The sequence below is a fragment of the Thamnophis elegans genome, chromosome 4 (assembly GCF_009769535.1).
Source record: "Thamnophis elegans isolate rThaEle1 chromosome 4, rThaEle1.pri, whole genome shotgun sequence".
NCBI lineage: Eukaryota > Metazoa > Chordata > Lepidosauria > Squamata > Colubridae > Thamnophis > Thamnophis elegans.
The window spans coordinates 30,028,573-30,048,058 of NC_045544.1; the positions used below are offsets into that span (position 1 = coordinate 30,028,573).

General features: G+C 37.9%; 1 protein-coding gene across 1 annotated transcript; it reads left to right on the plus strand.

Moving 5' to 3' along the window:
• The first annotated feature begins 29 nt into the window (after positions 1-29).
• Positions 30-17,849, plus strand: QRSL1 (glutaminyl-tRNA amidotransferase subunit QRSL1). The gene is made up of 11 exons (XM_032215789.1): positions 30-177; positions 2,830-2,989; positions 4,073-4,171; positions 5,609-5,705; positions 5,797-5,973; positions 6,903-7,078; positions 7,186-7,298; positions 10,646-10,838; positions 14,441-14,558; positions 16,091-16,296; positions 17,534-17,849. The coding sequence occupies exons 1-11, from the start codon at positions 142-144 to the stop codon at positions 17,743-17,745; spliced, it is 1,587 nt and encodes a 528-aa protein (XP_032071680.1). The 5' UTR covers positions 30-141; the 3' UTR covers positions 17,746-17,849.
• Positions 17,850-19,486: the final 1,637 nt, after the last annotated feature.

Below are 19,486 nucleotides of genomic sequence, written 5' to 3' on the forward strand. Positions count from 1 at the left end.
AGCACTGAGCCAATCAGCGATCTCAATGTTACAAATGCTTACCAACATGGATGCCCCCATAGGTGCCTTCCCGGAGTACCAATAACTGAAGTTCGTATAGCGAGGAAGGTTTGCGGGTCCCTCGGAATCTTCTATCTCGGGATGCCGGGCAAAATGCTGCGCGCCTCGCTCCGAGAGGTGCGTCGTTGTTGTTTTTGGCTGTTCTGGGAGTTATTTCCTTCTCTAGACCTGGGTTCTCCTCCTGCATTTAAATAGTATAGTGTAGCCTTTATGGTCGTTTTACATCATGTATACAACGAATTTGGTTTTAGTCTCACTGGTGCAATCATTTGGGGGAGACGCTTGATGTTCCAAGTATGCTTGGCATACAAAGGATAGAAAAGCAGGTAATTCAAGACTTTCAATATTGCGTGGTGGGTAAGTGCATTTCTAGGATTATTATTTTTTAAGATTGCTGTTGTAGTAAGGGTAAGATAACGAATGTGGGTGGTAGAAATCCAGATGATAGTAGATGACAACAAAAGGATATGGAAAGTTCAGATAGTAGTTCGTTCGGATTTTTGCAGGGCAGCCTGCAATCTTGGCAGTGCAAAAAGAAACCATAGATATCAGTAGTACACATACACACACACACACACACACACACACACACACAGAGAGAGAGAGAGAGAGAGAGAGAGAGAGACGGACTCAAATAGTTACTTATGATAACTATTATCTACATGATACAATGTGTTGATAATTATCAGCAACATGATATAAATATCTTAATTTCTCACTAAATCCATACAAAATAAACCATCTATTTATATTTACATAAGAATATAACCCGTACAGTTTATATAAGAGTAACCCCCAGTAAGCATATTGAGGCCCTCCACGCACAGGATTATGCTATTTGTAGGTTATTTGTTTAGCCTACGGCATATTATACGTAGACTAACAATATAAATTTACATTTCATTTGTAGGTATATTATGCTTTTTTCAATGTGATGATAATATAATATTCATGTTTGCAAATAGGCAGCTATGTATGTACAACACTGAGAGGCTGCAAGGGATTCTATACCGTATTTGGCTACCTGATACTACCATGTTGTGGTGATGATATGGTTTATTGAGAAGATGTATTAGTTAGTATTTGTAGTTAAAAATAGAGCATAGTCTAAGATAGCAGTGGGGAATTGATTCCCCAAAAGCAGTACAAAATTTAAAAATCTAATCTAGAACAATCCAGGTGGCGTTTGAATACCTAACAGAGCCTATCTGTAAGGAAAGCCTTCTTTTGCAGAATATATCAAAAATTCATTCATTTTTACACAAAAAAGCATAGGAAGCTTATCATTACATTAATATTCTGAAATGCATTTATTTGTGGACCTCTTTTTTTATTGCCTTGGCAAACACACACACACACACACACATCTATATATACATACATACATACATACGGGATGTGGTGGCTCTGGCTAAGACGCTGAGCTTGTCGATCAGAAAAGTTGGCAGTTCGGCAGTTCAAATCCCTAGCGCCATGTAACAGAGTGAATTCCCATTACTTGTTCCAGCTTTTGCCAACCTAGCAGAGCCGAGGTGGCGCAGTGGTTAAATGCAGCACTGCAGGCTACTTCAGCTGACTGCAGTTCTGCAGTTCGGCTGTTCAAATCTCACCAGCTCAGGGTTGACTCAGCCTTCCATCCTTCCGAGGTGGGTAAAATGAGGACCCGGATTGTTGTTGGGGGCAATATGCTGACTCTGTAAACCGCTTAGATAGGCCCTATGAAGCGGCATATAAGTCTAACTGCTATTGCTATTGCTATTGCTAAAGCATGTAAAAATGCAAGTAGAAAAATAGGAATCACCTTTGGTGGGAAGGTAACAGAGTTCCATGCACCTTTTGTGTTTAGCCATGCCGGCCACATGACCACGGAGACATCTTTGGACAGCATTGGCTCTTTGGCTTTGAAACGGAGATGAGCACCGCTCCCTAGAGTTGGGAATAATTAGTTGGGAACCTTTACACACACACGTAGTGATTTAAGGTTGAAACTAAGAGTATGTGAGAATGACCTTGAGGGACCAAGGGAAGAGATGCTGCCTAAAAAATTATCAGACAAGGGGTGGATATCTTAGTTGTGTAAATGGTCAGAGAAAGACCTTAATGGATCAGGCAATTGATAATGTTCAGTAGGAGATTTGTGCTTTCAAATTTGCAAGTTTTGTTAATGTGGTAATATAATTAATGAAGTAGAATTAGCTCATCTGGTTGTATTTTTTGTCTGATTTACCTGTAGGGAACTGGTAGAAATTAATTCATCAGCAAATATTTAGTGTCTCTAGAACTCCCAAATAAATACTTAAAAAGGGTTGAACCTCATTTTTCAACTCGCATTGTAAGAAATGTCATAGTTCTTTAACTCATGTTATCTCCTCTTATCATTTGTCTTGGTTTCAAATATAGCACATGTTAATACAAATATAGAAAGAAATGTTGTGGTTAAAGATAACATATATTTTATGAAGAGTTTTGGTTCTACTGACCTTGGGGCTCAGTGAAAAAGAATAATCTTACATAGACATTTATCCTCCTGGTACTATGGAATTGATTCATGATACAAATTTGTTACCTAGAATTGAACTAATTCTCTACTAAATGGATATTATATGGGTGTTCCTCTTTTTTCTTTACATTCTTCCTTTCTTTCCCTTTTGCATTATTTAATGTATTTTAATCATCACAAGTTATATAGGCTCTTTTCACTGTATAATTACAGTGTACTTTTTCTGTTCAAATTATTATACTTCTTCCTTTTTTTCATTGTCATTTCAGATTTCTGCAGCATTGAAGAAAGGCCATGTCAGTTCAACCGAACTTTGTCAGAAATGTCTCTCATTAATAAAAGCTACCAAATTTCTTAATGCTTACATAACAGTAATTGAAGACACAGCATTAAAACAAGCTCAAGCATCAGAGGAGAGATACAGGCAAGGTAAGATGCTACTACCAAACAGTTGCTCTCTCCTAAAATGGTTAGCCTCTGTACCTAATATTTTTCCTCAAGAGAAATAATTAATAATTATCATAAGAAATATACTACTAAGTTATTTTATTTATGCAACAGAAAAATCTCACTTCTCTTTGTTTAAAGTAATTGTCTATGGAGGTTCTCTGTTTAAAGTAACTTTATTTTTCTCTGGGTTTCTCAGAGGTTGTACATGGCCCACATATATGTGCTGGTTTAGATGTTATCATGCTTCACAGGAAGAACTTATTTTTTGATAGCAGGTAGTTTTTAGATTACGTGTTGTGTTTTCATACACATTCCTATCAGAGAGAGAATTTATTATTGAACCTATGTATCAATATGGACTTCCAAAATAATCTAAACTTACTTCCCTTTACCTAGAGTTGTAGTTCACAAAAAAAGCCATAATATGTCTTGTTTGTATTAAGCATGACATACAAACCCAATAATATAGCTTCTTGTGTTGTATGAATCAAGCCATTATGGCTTAGTCAACATATTGTGCATACAGGTTATCCCTGAGTTAAAACCAATCACTTAGTGACCATTCAAAGTTGCAGTGGATCTCTCCAAGACTATTTACAACCCAGTTTAAAAGTTCCACTGGCAGCATACACACACACATACACACACACCATGCCATGATCCTATTTTGACACTTTGCAACCAATCCCCATTTACAGCTATTTGCAGCATCCTGCAGTCACATGATCACAATTTTAACTTTTTTGGCTGTAAACTAGCGTTAGCTTACAATTTCAAACATCCATAGGGTTCAGTGGGTTTGCTTAACAACCACTGTGTTCTTCTAATGACTTCTGCATAAAGGGTTGTTAAAGTCAGACACAGTCATGAGGTAATCTGCTTAATGATTGCCATGACTTACAACCATATTTCTGAGCTTAGTTACAGTTGTAAGTTGAGGTCTACCTATGTTGTTTTGTGGAGTCATATTGTATTTTTAAAATCCTTATTATTACTAGCAAAATACTCCCAAATAACTGACAAAACACTGATTTAATTATCCTTCTATTCTTCATAATGAAGGTCAGCCATTGGGTGATTTAGATGGTGTTCCTGTTGCTGTGAAAGACAACTTCAGCACTGCTGGCATTGAAACAACATGTGCATCCAAGATGTTAAAAGGTAAAGTAGATTTTTTTTAAAATCCAAACTTTAGAGTTCTGATTCTTAGTGTCTTAATGGTCTCACATTAATCTAGGAGCTTTAATTGTGAGGCCTTCAATCATTTTGATAGCAGTGCCAGAGTTTTGTCATAAGTTCATCAAATTCAAAATAATATTTCCCTACACATTTTTGAATGAAAAAGTAATGGAAAAAGGTAGGGAGAAAGTCTAATATAGCTAATAAGAAAATACAGTTGTTACTTGGCCATAAAATGCATCCCCCTATGATTTTCAAGCATTCCAGACTAATTTTTTTTAGTCTTCAACTGATCTGTGTGGTCAGTAAGTGAGCAGGAAATTGAGTTCTGTCATTAATAGCAGGAAATCAAGGAATTCGTTCCCAGTACCAGCTAATTCAAATTGCTGATTTCCTGATGCTATGGGCAAAATAACAACAGGATTTTTTTTAAAAAAAATTTATGTAGAAAGATGGAACCATAGATAATTGCCTATCATTGAGACAGATCATGGGTTCATCTAACCAAATTTTAACCATGTTCAGTGGCAGCATTTCTCTATGCTTCAGAAACAATTTTTTTCTATCCCTGTCTCAAGTAACAGATTGACATTGAAGTTTTGCAAACCACATGCTGTGGTTTTTATTTGTGGAGCCTGCTTGGAATGATTGATTTCTGCACATTGATATCTGCATTTTTTAATTTAATAAATTTGTTGCCCATCTCATCGCAAAGTGGCACTTTTTATATTATACTTTTTGTTCCAGGCAATTTTTCTTATGTGCGTAGTTATGTCGTTGTAACAATATAACTTGTCAATTTTAATTGAAATCTGTGTTATGTGTTATGAATTAAGTGTTATTTTTCTATGGAGTAGCTTCACTAGTAGAACTGGATCCTTTTTTGCAGTCTTACCCATCTGTATTTTGCAGGAAGAGGAGAGAAAGGCTACATTGTAAAAAGCAGAAATTTGCTCAGTGATGTAGATGTAGTCCAAAGTGCAGCACTAATTTTATAGTTTTAACTTCTCTCGCGACAGTATATCATAATAGAGAATTGGATTGGTGCAGTGGTTAGAATGTAGTACTGCAGGCTAATTCTGGCTCACATGGCCAGGAATGTGATTCCTTCCATCTTGATGGGGCTCGAGGTTGACTCAGCCTTCCATCCTTCCATGTCGGTGATGTGAAGACCCAGATTGTTGGACCGGGGGGGGGGGGAGACATGCTGATTCTGTAAATTGCTTAGAGAGGTCTGTAAAAGCAATGTGAAGCAGTATATATGTCTAAGTGCTATTTCTATTATGCACCACCTTTTTTGACTGAAGACTCAAAAATCAGTAAGATAGATGAATAAAACATTGTTGCAATGGTAAAACACACTTTCAATTATTACAAGATAGAGTCCCTAGCCAATCCTGTATTTACATTTTTTTTCAGGTTATATCCCCCCCTACAATGCAACAGTAGTTCAGAAATTGCTGGATCAAGGAGCTGTACTTCTTGGAAAAACAAATCTAGACGAATTTGCCATGGGGTAAGTTGAATTAGATTCTTGAAAGGCAAAAAAATAGCCCACTTAATAATTCTCAATTCTTAAAATTTCCTTTTCGACTTGCTCATCCTAGGTCTGGAAGTACAGATGGGGCTTTTGGGCCAGTGCGGAACCCCTGGAGTTATTCAAGGCAGTACAGAGAAAAATGTGCACCAAGCCCCCCTGCTCATCACAAAGATACCAGCTGGCTGATAACTGGAGGAAGCTCTGGTGGCAGTGCTGCCGCGGTATCATCTTTCACATGCTTTGCGTAAGAGTATCTCACAATGTTGAATTTAGAACATCGTAATGCAGGTGGTCCTCAGCTTACAACAGTTTGTTTAGTGACCATTCAAAGTTCCAATGGCAATGAAAAAAGAGACTTATGACAAGTACAATCGTTATAGCATCCCTGTGGTCATAGTGATCAAAATTCAAATGCTTGGTAATTGGCTCATACCGGTATTTATGATGCTTTCAGTATCCCGGGGTCACATAATCCACATTTGAGACCTTCTGACAAGCAAAGTCAATGGGGAAGCCAGATTTAGTTAGCAACAGTTTGACTAATTTAATAGCAACAGTGACTCACTTAACAACTGTAGCAAGAAAGGTCATAAAATGGGGCAAACTCACTTAACAAATATTTCAGTAACAGAAATATTAGGTTCGATTGTAGTCATAAGTCGAGGACTACCTGTAGCATGGCTAAGTACCATTTCAAGTTCTTTCCAAGTTATAATGGGATTAAAGACACATTGGAATGCAAAGTTGCCTCTCCTGAGAGCTGAAAGATGAATGGTCCAGTACAAAATCTAAAAAATACTGATTGGTTTCACACATTTTAAGTTTAGCTTGTCTGTTTCTGCCTCAGCAGATGACAATATCTGGTCAATCTTGTCAGGTCAGACATACTTAATTCGTGGATAGGAGGCCATCAATAAATTTCAGAGCAGCAGGATAGGGTGAAAATAAAAATAAAAAATACCATAAAAAGGTAATGATAAAGTACCTGTGTGCGTACTGTTGTTGAGAAAACTCCATGAAGTCCTTGGGAGTTAACTGGAAGGAAATGGAATTATATGTGTATTCATTCATCCATTCATTCATTCAAAAATGGCTTTCAGGTAGCAGATATAAAAGGAGATAACGTTTTGTATTTGTTTCTGATTGTCATGCTTTTTTTAAATTCAATTCCAGGGCTCTGGGATCTGACACAGGAGGTTCCACAAGAAATCCAGCCTCCCTCTGTGGAGTTGTTGGTCTAAAGGCCAGCTATGGCCTAATTTCCCGCTATGGTCTCATCCCACTTGTGAACTCAATGGATGTCCCAGGCATTTTAACCAGATGTGTTGATGATGCAGCGGCTGTATTAGGTACAACAATGATATGTTTCCTTAGGCATTTCTCCCAAGTGAACTCACAGTGTAGTTTAGCAGTTCCCTTTTTCCTGTTATCTCATGTGCCATTCCATTTCTTTCAGGTGTTCTTGGCGGGCATGACCCGAAAGATTCAACCACAGTGCAAGATCCCTTTTGTCCATTTCAGCTACCTAACTTGATAGATATGAAGAATCTTTGCATTGGGGTTCCTAAGGTAAATGGGTGCATGATTAGTGAGCATTAGGTTACATTAAATGTAATACTAAATTGCATTAATTAAGAAATTAGTGATCATTAAGTTAGTGAACACTAAATATTAATTTATATTAAATGAAACGTGAGCATACCATTCTGTCTTTGATTCATGTTTTCAACCTATACAAGTAATAAAGCCAGTACGGAAGACAGAAACCCTGTACCTCTCCAAGTCTTGCTGGAGTATATCTTCGGCCAGTATTAAGATGATGAATAGTCAGAGATAGTGGGAACTTAATAGGAGATGCCTTACACAGGTTCCTTATTCCTAGTTTAATGAGTTTAACAAGCAAGAAGCAGAGTCTTGGTCCCAGCAAAAACCTTTTATTTACACTGTGAGTTCCTTTCATTCACAGTCCACAAGGCTTAGCAACCAGTCTTTAAGAGGGTTGTTTATCAAATACAAACCTTATTTCGTTTGGCGAGCTGCTAAATAACTAGTTCCAACTGTAGGGCAAGGCAAAACTTGGCACAGAGTCTCTTATAGTTACAAACAGAATTTTTCTCTCTTGACACGACTAAATGAACTTATTGTTTCCTGCAAAAGCCCACTCCCCATTCGCTCCTCTTTTGTTTCCTATGGGAGGGGCCAATCACCTCCAAGGTGTGGCTTTACTCTTAAGTCGACCCTGCTTTCTTAATTGTTCTTGTCTTCTGGCAGCTCTGCTCATGCACACACTGGGAACAGGCTCCAGCTGGTCCTCTGCCTCGCTGCTGCCTAGCTCCCTCTCTGCCTCCAACGCAGAGCCCTCATCTGAGCTTTCCTCAGTCCTCAAGACTGGCCCCTGTTCCTCACCAACCTCCTCACTGTCCGACTCTGCTGCCAGCTCCACACGTCACTGGCAGGCCACAACAGTAACTCCAGATATTACTAAACTAATCTTGCAGGATCCAATCTGGGTTGGTTACCGGAACCAAAGGTTGAGAGAGAAATTCCCTAAAGATGGACTCCAGCATGAGTCCGAAAGCTCAGGAGACTAAATCTTGGATCCCACTGACCAACCCAAATTGGATCCTGCAAGATTAGTTTAGTAAAATCTGGAGACACATGTGCCACACCTGGTGACTGACCCAGATTGGATCCTGCAACATTATCCTAGGACACAGATATATTTGCCTTCGTTTGTAAACTAATCTTCCCAGCTGCATAAGGCGCTTCCTGGCAATGGTGATAGATGCTAGAAGTTGTAGTTCTCAACGCATGAAGAGTAATACAACCATCTCCTATTTCAAGAATAAAAACATGTTTTCCATGTTTTAGAGAGGATTGTGAAATCTTTGGTTGTATTGTGATAACTTCAAATACATTTTTGTCTTCTGAAGAGATGCATGCCAGTGCCAGAGTAAAAATGTGAAGAAAATATGTGGCATTTTTCTTTCAAAACTTTTTTTTCCTTTACAAAAAATTAAATTTCAAAACCAAAATCTCTTATTCAAAACTCATGTTTGTAGATAATGAAGTTCACATACTGAACATAAGACCAAGGGCTATGATTTATCATTTTTTTCATTCATTACTTAAATGAATTGAGAATTGATTTTTTTTAAAAATATATATAAATACAAATTTTTCCAAGGGTACTCTTCAGACATCGAGAATTTCACCTCCATAATTCCCAGCCACATGGCCATTCCCGAGATTTATAGGAACTGGAATCCATACATCTGGAGAATGTCCAGATTGATGGAGGCTATTAAAAATAATTCACTATACTGTTACAGAAAGAAAAGCATGTGGAATTAATAAACATGGTATTGGGACATGTTAAAAACATATCCTTTATTTAACAAAGAACAGGGCTGAAATAGCAGCTTACTTCCATGTAGCCTCTGTTTGTTATTAGCATTTCTGCAGATTAATGTTCTTCAGAGTTATTTGTTACAAAAAAAAAACAAAAAGAGGATGGTGCTTGGTTTGATAATTGCATAACAGAAGAACTTAATATTAAACCTTGCTTTGTAAATTTCTACTGGTTCTAATTAGCATGTGTTTGTTTAAAAAATGTATGCAAATGTGACTCTAGACTGCATATAATACATAAAAACAACAAACGAACAAATCATTAAATAAACCGGGGGAAAAAATCCAAGATAGCGGGAGAGCCGACTATCATTGAACATGACACTCATCTAAGAGGAAAAATGGCATTCTTCAAGGACAGCCCCATGTAGAGCTCATTATAGTAATGCGGTCTAGTGGCGAACAGGGCATGAGTAACTGAGTAAAGCCACCGTTTAGATGGTGTATGCTCTTCTAAAGCTTCTTAAGCCTATTTTGGGATTTATGAAATGTCTTAGAACAAATTCTTAGCATTGCTATAAATTCCATATGACTACTATTACTTAATGTTACTTAATATCATTCTTGTTCCCCGAACAAGGGCCCATGTTATCCCAAAAATAAGTTAACTCTGAGATAATTAAGTATAATATCAGACTCAGGGCCATCTTGGCTGCCCTGTATAGAGAACTATCCCTAATAGAGGTAGTCCTCTTTGACTTAAGTCTTTAGCGTCGGTACGGCATCGCCAATCCCTTCACTGTAGAGTCGCATGCATCCCGAATCAACGGGATCCATGATTCTAGGCTGAGTACTACTTGAGCTCGCCGGGCCCAAGAGTCGACAGAGCCCCTTCTGTTGGAAAACGGTGGGCACCTCGAGAAGGCAGGGGTTGTCTTGATAATGAGAGGCTATATTTTGCGCGTCAATTATCCTTTGCCCACCGAGGTAGTCCTCGACTTACAACAGTTCATTTAGTGACTGTTCAAAGTTAAAAAGGCACTGAAAAAAGTGACTTAATGACCGTTTTTCACACTTATGACTTTTGTATAAAGCCACATGATCATGTGATCAAAATTTAGATGTTTGGTAACTGGTTCATACTTTTGACTGTTGCAGTGTCCTGACAAGCAAAGTCAATGGGGAAGTCAGATTTACTTAACAATCATGTTACTAACTTGTCCACTGCAGTGATTAACTTAACAACTGTGGCAAGAAAGGTCATAAAGCAGGCCAAAAACTCATTTAACAAATGTTTCATTTAACAACAGGAATTTTAGGCTCAATTGTGGTCGGAAGTCGAGGACTACCTGGTACAGAATTAGAAATAAGATATAATCCAGAGAGAAATTTTACTCTCAAACACAGGATCTTTCATTGGCATCCCACAATTCACTTGAGTGTATTAGACATTTTCAGATCAGATGAACCCTATGAAATGCTGCTGGTTGTGCATAACATTCTGCTTTATCTCCCTCCCTCCCTCCCTCCCTCCCTCCCTCCCTCCCTCCCTCCCTCCCTCCCAGGAATACCACACTGCAGGATTATCTAGTGAGACTCTAGCTGTGTGGTCCAAGGCAGCTGACCTCTTTGAGAGAGCTGGAGCTAAAGTGATAGAAGTGAGCCTGCCCCATACCTCCTATTCCATTGTCTGTTATCATGTGTTATGTGCAGCAGAGGTAGCTTCTAATATGGCTCGATTTGATGGTCTGGAGTATGGTAAGCCTTCTCACTGCTGAATATTAAGTTGTCTCTTAAATATTCACATATTTGCAACCAAACACTATGTAGTAAAAATCTTGGTAACAAAAGATAATCGCATCCGGCGACTTCAGCTAGTGCAGAATGCAGCCGCGCGAGTGATCGCGGGTGCACCCCGATTCACCCGCATTACACCTATCCTCCGCGAGCTGCGCTGGCTACCTGTTGATCTCCGGATGCGCTTCAAGGTGCTATTAATCACCCATAAAGCCCTACATGGCAGTGGATCTGGATACTTGAGAGACCGCCTTCTGCCAATTACATCCCTGCGACCGATAAGATCCCATAGATTAGGCCTCCTCCGCATTCCATCGGCCAGCCAGTGTCGGCTGGCAACTACAAGGAGGAGGGCCTTCTCAGCAGTAGCCCCGACCCTTTGGAACGAGCTCCCCGTGGAGATTCGTACCCTCTCCACCGTCCAGGCCTTCCGCATAGCCTTGAAGAACTGGCTCGCCCGTCAGGCCTGGGGATAGGATAGTTGCCCCTCCCGAATGATGAATGTATGTTGTTTGCTATTTTATTACATGTTGTCCTACTGTCTGTATTCCCCCCCTTCCCAGTTTTTGTGTGAGCCGCCCTGAGTCCCCTCAGGGAAAAGGGCGGCCTACAAATTCTAATAAATTCTAAATATATTATTAAGAATGTTGGTTCTTGGATTGACAATTCATTTGGCAATAAGGGGCCCTATAAAATATTACTTCTAGGTAGCCTTCATTTGCAACATTTTTCTAATTACTTGTTCATCTGCCTAATCCTAAGGAAGCTTTCCAGGTACAGCACTCTGACAAGAGCTGCATTTAAACAATGTGTAAACACTGTTATTTGTAAAAAAAAATAAAAAATAACCAGTTACACACAACCAGGTAAAGCAAAGACAAGTCAGTTATATCATAGCTTAGTGTGGTATGTGAGAGAGCCAGTTTGGTCTTAAAAGACTATGTGCAGAAACCTAAATTCTAGTCTTCCTTTGGGAGGAATCTGATATCTGGTATATTTCCTTAATCTTATATTAAAAGTTGAGATAACAACAGGAAAAAAATGGATTTAACATTTTATGAATATGAGTAATATTCTGAGACATTCCAGGAAGTTGTACTGCAATCTTTTTGTTTTGAGTGAGTCAGGTATAATTCTATTTCTAATTGTGGATTTGTTGATAATTTGGCACCTAGCAGTGAAAAACATAATTGGAAATAGGAATTAGAGAAAACCAGTACCAGGATACAATAGGATTAGAGAAGAAAAGCTCTACATTAACCTTTCTTAGAGAGTATCTCATTTAGGAATAAACATAGAAAATATTCAGACCTGGGTGGATAATCTAGTTAGATCCTGCTAACCTGAGAAGGTTCAGCTGCAGAAAACTGCAACAGTAGAAGATTTTGAAGGAGAAACAAGAACGCCCAGTTGCCTTCTGGAGAAAAAAAACAGTTTTAGAGTAGAAGATTTTGATTAAAAGTCAAAGCCAAATATTTTAAAATTCATCAACCTGGATGAAAATAAATATTTGAGCTTTCTAGGTACACCTGTCTATGAATCATATCATATAGAATGAGGATAATGAAATAAATGTGGATCCACTAATATGTTCCAGAGTAACAAACAACTTATAAAGAGTGAGCTAACTCTGAACCAGTAATGAAATAAATGTTTAATTATAGGTGACCAAGTCTGTGCCAAAGCCTTTTTATAACAAGAAAAGTCTCATTGATCTGAGTTGAGGCTTGATGAATGGTGAAAATAACTATTATGTTTTTGGAAGAATGTTTTTATCTTGAAGGAAATATTTTCTGAGGTTTGTCCTTTGAGGAGTGATCTGATTGCAACAGAAATACACCCTTAAGCTCAATTGTGATCCTGTACTCAACTAAAAAATACAGTGTTACTGAAACACTGCAATTCTGGATCATTCCTGCTTGATAACATTTTCCCTTGTGCTTATTAAGTTCTCTGAGCACTGATATTGTCAATTCAACATCTTGACCATTAATTTTTTGTGTCCAGCATTTGGTTGAAGTGAGGAATGACTAAGCTAGGAAATATTGCTTGCATTCAAGATACGTATTTCAATGTATAAAACACTGCATTGCACAGTTGAAGTAACAGAGCCATTGTTTGCTTAATGCCTTGTGCTTTGCTCATTTTGGAAATACTTCATTCTAAATTTATTTATGAGATGTGATGGTGCAGTGGTTAGAATGCAATACTGCAGGCAAATCCTGCTGATTGCCGGCTGTAGTTCGACAGTTCAATTCTCATTGGCTCAAGGTTGACACAGCCCCTCCATCTTCCCCAGGTCGGTAAAAGGAGGACCCAGATTGTTGGGGGCAATGTGTTGACTCTGTAAACCGCTTAGAGAGGGCTATAAAGCACTATGAAGCAGTAGATAAGCGTAAGTTATATTGCTATATATCTAAAACATTATAATCAACTCTGGGTGGCTCCCAATCACAAGTTAAAACAACATACAAAACCGTATTGAACTATGTATTAAACTAATTAAACCATTAAAAACAACAAAAACCTGATTCCAAGTCAACCTTCTAATGTTGTATTAATGATGTACTAATCCAATTTCATTGTATACATGATGTGCAATGACAATAAATACTATGTGAAATTATCCAATCTTATCCTGGGGCTTGGGGGAAAAGTCAGGTCTTATGGAAGGCTGGGAAGGGTAGAGGCTGTGCACCTCAGAGGGCAGAGTGCTCCAATGGGCAGGGGCTACCATGGAAAAGGCATGCTTCCTTGCTTCTCCATTAGATGGCAGTATTGAAGGGAAAGGACTAGGACCTTGTCCGCTTAATGTTTACCAAATCCACAATTATTGTAATATGATAAAATATGGAGCCCCAGTATATGTAAAGTGCCTTTCTACTGTTCAGTGGTTCTGCGTGGAATTATTTAAGAAGTTTTCATAACTTGCATTATTGAATAGGGATATAGAAAATGTAATATGATTATTACATATGGAACAAACTAAGGTATGATGAAGCCTATTTCTTGTTCATTTATTTCACATATCTTTTTGTCTTTGTGGAAAAAGCAAAGTAGGAACCAAAGTTCCAGACAAGCCTTGATTTCAAATCTTGGTTTAATGTTGACATGTAAATCTTTCAATATATTAACCAAAGTATTCTAGGTAAGGTATCAATGGGAACTACACTTAATTTTAGCGCTCTCTCTTCTCCTCTCTCTCTCTCTCCTTCTTCAGCAAGAACCAGAAAAAAGAAACAGACATAAAAAGGTCACATTTAATCATCTTTGGGGAGGATTTCTGTCTCTTTGTACCATCCATTTTGTGCAAGAAGTATTTAGTGAAGAAGGTTCAGCTCAAGTCCTTCTAACTAGATCAGGTGCTAGATCAGGTGTCAGCTGTTAAAACCCACATAAAATGTTTAGCTTTTGGGCTGATGAATAAATGAAATGTAACGGGTTTATCAACAATAAGAAGTCAGCCTTTGATAGCCTTTTACGCTGAATGGGATTGTGTAGTTTAATCAGCTTTGAATGTTTTGGGGATGTATTTGTCAACTGCTGAATGCCTCTCCTTTTAGGGCATCGCAGCAGTGACCAGCAGTCCACAGAAGCTTTGATTGCAGCCACACGCCGGGAAGGTTTTAATGATGTTGTAAGGGGAAGAATTCTATCAGGGAACTACTTCTTGCTAAAACAGTAAGTTTCACCCATTTTAAGGCTCAAAAGTTACAAAACCGACATTTTATTTGTTGTTCAATTAAGGGATAAACTACACAAGAGTACAAGATTTTTTTCATCTTGCCAAATCAGTTTTATCATTATTACTGATTTGGCTTTAGAAATAATAGGTGGCAAAATTTCTTACGTAGGCAATTTACAATCACAACAAGACAGATGGTAAGTGAGATTTATCCCATTTTACACGGTTGTTAAATGAATCACTGCAGTTATTAAGTGAATCATGTAATTAAATGAATCTGGCACCCTCCATTGACTTTGATTGTTGGAAGCTGGCCGAAAAGGTTATAACTGCAACCCTAGGATGATGCAATCATCATAAATACATGCCCGTTGCCAGGCATCTGAATTGCCAAGCATCCAAATTTTGATTATGTAACCATAGCAATGCTGCAATGGTCATAAGTAAGAAAAACAATGATACATCACTTTTGTCACTGCCATTGTAACTTTGAACGGTCACTAAACAAAGGGTTGTAAATCAAGGACTACCTGTATCTTAAAATTCTGTATAATCCAGTAGGTCCAATAGGTCAAGAATCTATTTTATTTGCTAGGGGAACTCCCAATATGTGCAAAGTCAGACTTGTTTGCTAAATCCTAGCCTTGCAGCCCCATTCAGATGACTGAATAAAAGGAAACTTCCAGTTGTGTTAAAATTTATATTCCAATAATTATTTTATACCATATTTTCCAGCGTATAAGATGACTTTTTAACCTCAAAAAATTATTTCAAAAATCGGGGGTCATTTTATATGCCGGGTATAAGAAAAGCCATACCCCCCAAAAATAAGAAAAGAAAAAGCAATGCCGCCAAGCAAAAAGCTGCGCCACCACCAGCGGAGACGGCAGCCTTTCAATCGTTAACCTCAACGCTCCTCGCCTGGGCATGTGGATGGATGAGCGCTGGGATGCCTTAGTAAGATCTGGCTGGCGGTCTGGAGGAGGAAGGCGCTGAGCTCAAACTACGAAAGCCCGGCAGCGCGGAGGCCTTCAGTCAGCTTGCAGGTGCCTGAAATTAGGGGGTCGTCTTATATGCCCAGTCGCCTTATATGGCGGAATATAGGGAATCTTTAAATTAGGGGCACATATAGCTCCTAATACCCAAAGTTCACCCATTCTTTTAATAAAGAACTTGAAGGCCCCCAGATGTTACTAAACTGAAACTCTGAGAGAGATGAGTGGTTAAAGATAGGAACTTTAAAAATAAATAAATAAAACTTTCAACTTCACTAGTAAGCAGAGTCAATAGTGATCATTGCTGGCACTGAAGTTCATGTTCATTCATGTATGAGGCTCAGTGGCATAGATGGGTGATGCCAGGAGTTTAGAGATGGCCTGATAAGTTCAAGAGTACAAGATCTGGCATTATCCCTATAGTTAGAATAGTTAGCTTAGGGAAGTTCAGTATGAAAGTTTTTAGGGTCCACCAGTATAATGCTCACTATACATTTTTGGTTTCTTACGGGAGTTCCTCCTTTCCCCTTTAGGAATTACGAGAATTATTTCATCAAAGCTCAGAAAGTGAGAAGACTCATAGCCACGGATTTTGCAAAACTCTTCCGTTCTGGTGTGGATATACTGCTCACCCCAACTACCTTGAATCAGGCTATGTTGTATCAAGAATTCATCAAGGAAGACAACAGGACTCGCAGCACACAGGATGATATCTTCACTCAGGCTGCTAACATGGCCGGTAAAAAAATGAAAGTTTTTATTGTAGACACTCTTTGTTTTGTGAATTGAAACCAGGCAGCCGTTGTTTTGTTCAATTCTAAAAGCTTCCAACCTTTAGGAAAATCTGGTCCTTTACAAAACCTATTCACTGTAGAGTTTCCCATCATGACACTGTAAATGACAAGACAATATTTGTTTTTATTTATTTATTTAAAATATCCTGTAGGCTTCCCTCCAATCTTCTAGTCAGTTCTGGGCATCTCCCAGTGAAAAGTTAAAAGAACAAAGATCTATTAAGACTGAAAAATTAAATACATTAAAACATTAAATATAACAAAGAGCAGGTGCCAAGACTTCTAATAGACATTCAGATGTGATTGACCGTGGCTTATTTGATATTGCAATCTTCCTCTTGTAGCTATTCAAAGTATTGCCAATTGACACTCTGACCATGTTTGCGTAAATCCCTATACTAGGTCAACTTAAAGTTTGCAAAATTATATTTGATTTTTTTCTTCAGATGATCTTGATCAGACAAAACAATAATCCAAAATAAGAGGGAGGAAATATGTAGTGAGGTTTATGCCATGAGGAGTTTTGGAGGTATATGTAATTGTAACAACTCCTGAAGTTTAGTTACACAGTACTCTGCCAAAGGTCGATCAATTATGTCTTTGAGCATATTTGTATGTAATTTTCTCAATTAGCAAGTATGAGCAAATAAATACGTGGTTGCCAAATTTACCCATTTAGCAAGGGGATAATTTGTTGGAATGAAACCCACATAAAAAACCCCAAACATTTTCAAGTGATGTTTCATATTAGTTTATCCAAGCAGGAGTTAGTGGATAATGAGTGAGAAATTAAATTCACTATATTTGGAACTCTAATCTGAGGCTGTAATGATGAATAGTTAGGAAGATTATTTGAACTTCAGAATGATGAAACCTTGCTCGTGCCCCAGTAAAGGACAATTTGCATCAATCATATATATTCCAAGACACTAGAGATCGGGTTAAATCATTATATTATCTAATCATAAGTAGTTATTATCAATGCTTATAAAAGAAATGTTTTAAGAAGAAATGAAAGTTGGGTGTTTTTATCTTAATTAAATACAGCTTGAAAAGCTACAAAACCAAATTAAATATTTGCCTTCAAGAGAGAGAGAGAGATGCATTTGCTTTAGTTTTTCTGTTGTACTGTATGTTTCTTATCAGACAATGTAAAGAAAGAAATGTTTGTTTATCTTTCAGGGTTGCCAGCTGTAAATGTTCCTTCAGCCCTCTCAAAAAAAGGCTTACCTATTGGATTGCAATTTATTGGCCGGGCTTTTCATGAGCTGCAGCTTCTCACCGTAGCCAAATGGTTTGAAACACAAGTACAATTCCCTGCCTTAGACCTAGAAGGAATCATGGATCCTCTTGATACCATGTCTCACCAGGAGAAGTCAGCATTTTTTTCATGAACAATGATGGGACACTTTATTATTTACACAATAAAAAAAGATTTCAAAAAGTACAAATCTCTGTGTATCAAAGCATTCAGTGTACTATTTTTTTTTAAATAAAAGAAACACTTCTTATTAAAGACTAAAATACAGAGCTAAATTATCCAGGTTATTCATTGAGCAATCACACCGTTTTCTAATTTAGAATTGATCATTTCTAAAACACTGTTAAATAAAAGGCTAGTTGATTTTTACAATACAGTAGTTAAATTTCACAGATGATTGTTAATGTGAGTGAAAATGCTTGACGTTTTGTTTATTATTCCAAAGTGGAGGCATATCGGCATCATATATGGGCAAAACGTGGGTACTTAATTCAAAACGCTAATAGTGCAAGCAAGATTTAAAGAGGAATGTGAGTATGACTATCAGATCAGCCTCAGTGTTCCTTGACTTTTCATCTTTTTGACTGAATTTCAAGTAAACTGACTGTCTTGCAAATTTTTTAATGAAGGAAAGAAGTTTGCTTCTATGTTCTTCATTTAATTTAGTTATAAGGATCTTCTACTTCATTTTGTAGCCTGAGTATTAGAAAACTATATAAATGTAAAGACAGCAATTTGGTCAAATTGGTTGCAGGTTTAAAGAAGCTTTGTTTGTATTTCTTTCTTAATTTTAAATGAAGACTGGAAAAGCACGCACGCACACACCCACCCCAAATTAATTGCTTCCTAGATCAATTTTGCCCTTCCGACATGGATTCTGTTTTGTAATCTGATTTGTCTTTTAAAATCGCATTTGTCAGCCTTCGCCTAATATCATATAATCATTATTGTCCTAGGGGCCTGCAAAATATATTTCTTCTTCAAAGAAGTAGCTAATGTAGATGTTTAATTCTGCACATGGTCAGGACAACTAATTAGAATATACTGAAACTGTTTTACTTCCTTTTTGAGAAAAAAATGTTTTTACCACTAAACTAATCTCAATGCAGAGAGGACAAATAACATTTATACAAAACACAAATAAGGAAAGCTTTATATTTTCAGAATTTGAAAAGACACCCCTCTCGACCATTGCCCTGTGCCCATATTCCCAGGATGCCATTCCTTGGGTTGTGGGGGTCAGTGGGGGGATTCAGCCAGTTTGCACCACTTCGGGAGAACTGGTTGTTAACTTTCTGACCAGTGTGGTGAACTGGTTGTTGGAAGAAATCATTAGGGCAGAGAACCATTTGTTAAATTACTTGAATTCCCCCACTTTGTGGGGGGGGGGGGTGTCCTTAAGCAGCAGCCTTGATTAATCTCCAAGTCAGCTGCTGCTTCAGCAAAAATTCCAAGGATAGCAATGCTGTTTCACAAGGAGTTATGATGCCCACTGGTGGTGTTTCAACCCAGGAGGGAAGATAATTTCAAACCTTTCTGGCTGATATATGTTCCCAAGGGATACTCAGCAAAAATAATTATTATAGCAGCCATCGGACCAGCTGAACTTCCTGACCTTTTTCTTAGCCCTTCTACCATAGAATTGTGCCTTCAGATGAGCCTTAGGAAAATCAAAAGGAAGCTGCAGGAAACAACTTGCATTCAGGGAAATGTAATAATTTCCCTTTTTGAATCAATGGAGGTCAAGTATCTAAATATTCAAATGAGCTTATTGGGAAAAAAACTACGGGAAAGCAAGAGAAGGAAGAATCACAAACTAATTAACTAAGGAGTTAACTAATTACCTCTTGAATAAAGCCCATATTTATTGCCAA

Bases quoted from the DNA above. Each gene is read 5' to 3' on its own strand.
- QRSL1 (XM_032215789.1), top strand. From the start codon at position 142: ATGCCGGGCAAAATGCTGCGCGCCTCGCTCCGAGAG. The intron at 178-2,829 runs GTGCGTCGTTGT...TTGTCATTTCAG, and splicing joins TGCGCGCCTCGCTCCGAGAG to ATTTCTGCAGCATTGAAGAA. The intron at 2,990-4,072 runs GTAAGATGCTAC...TTCATAATGAAG, and splicing joins AGAGGAGAGATACAGGCAAG to GTCAGCCATTGGGTGATTTA.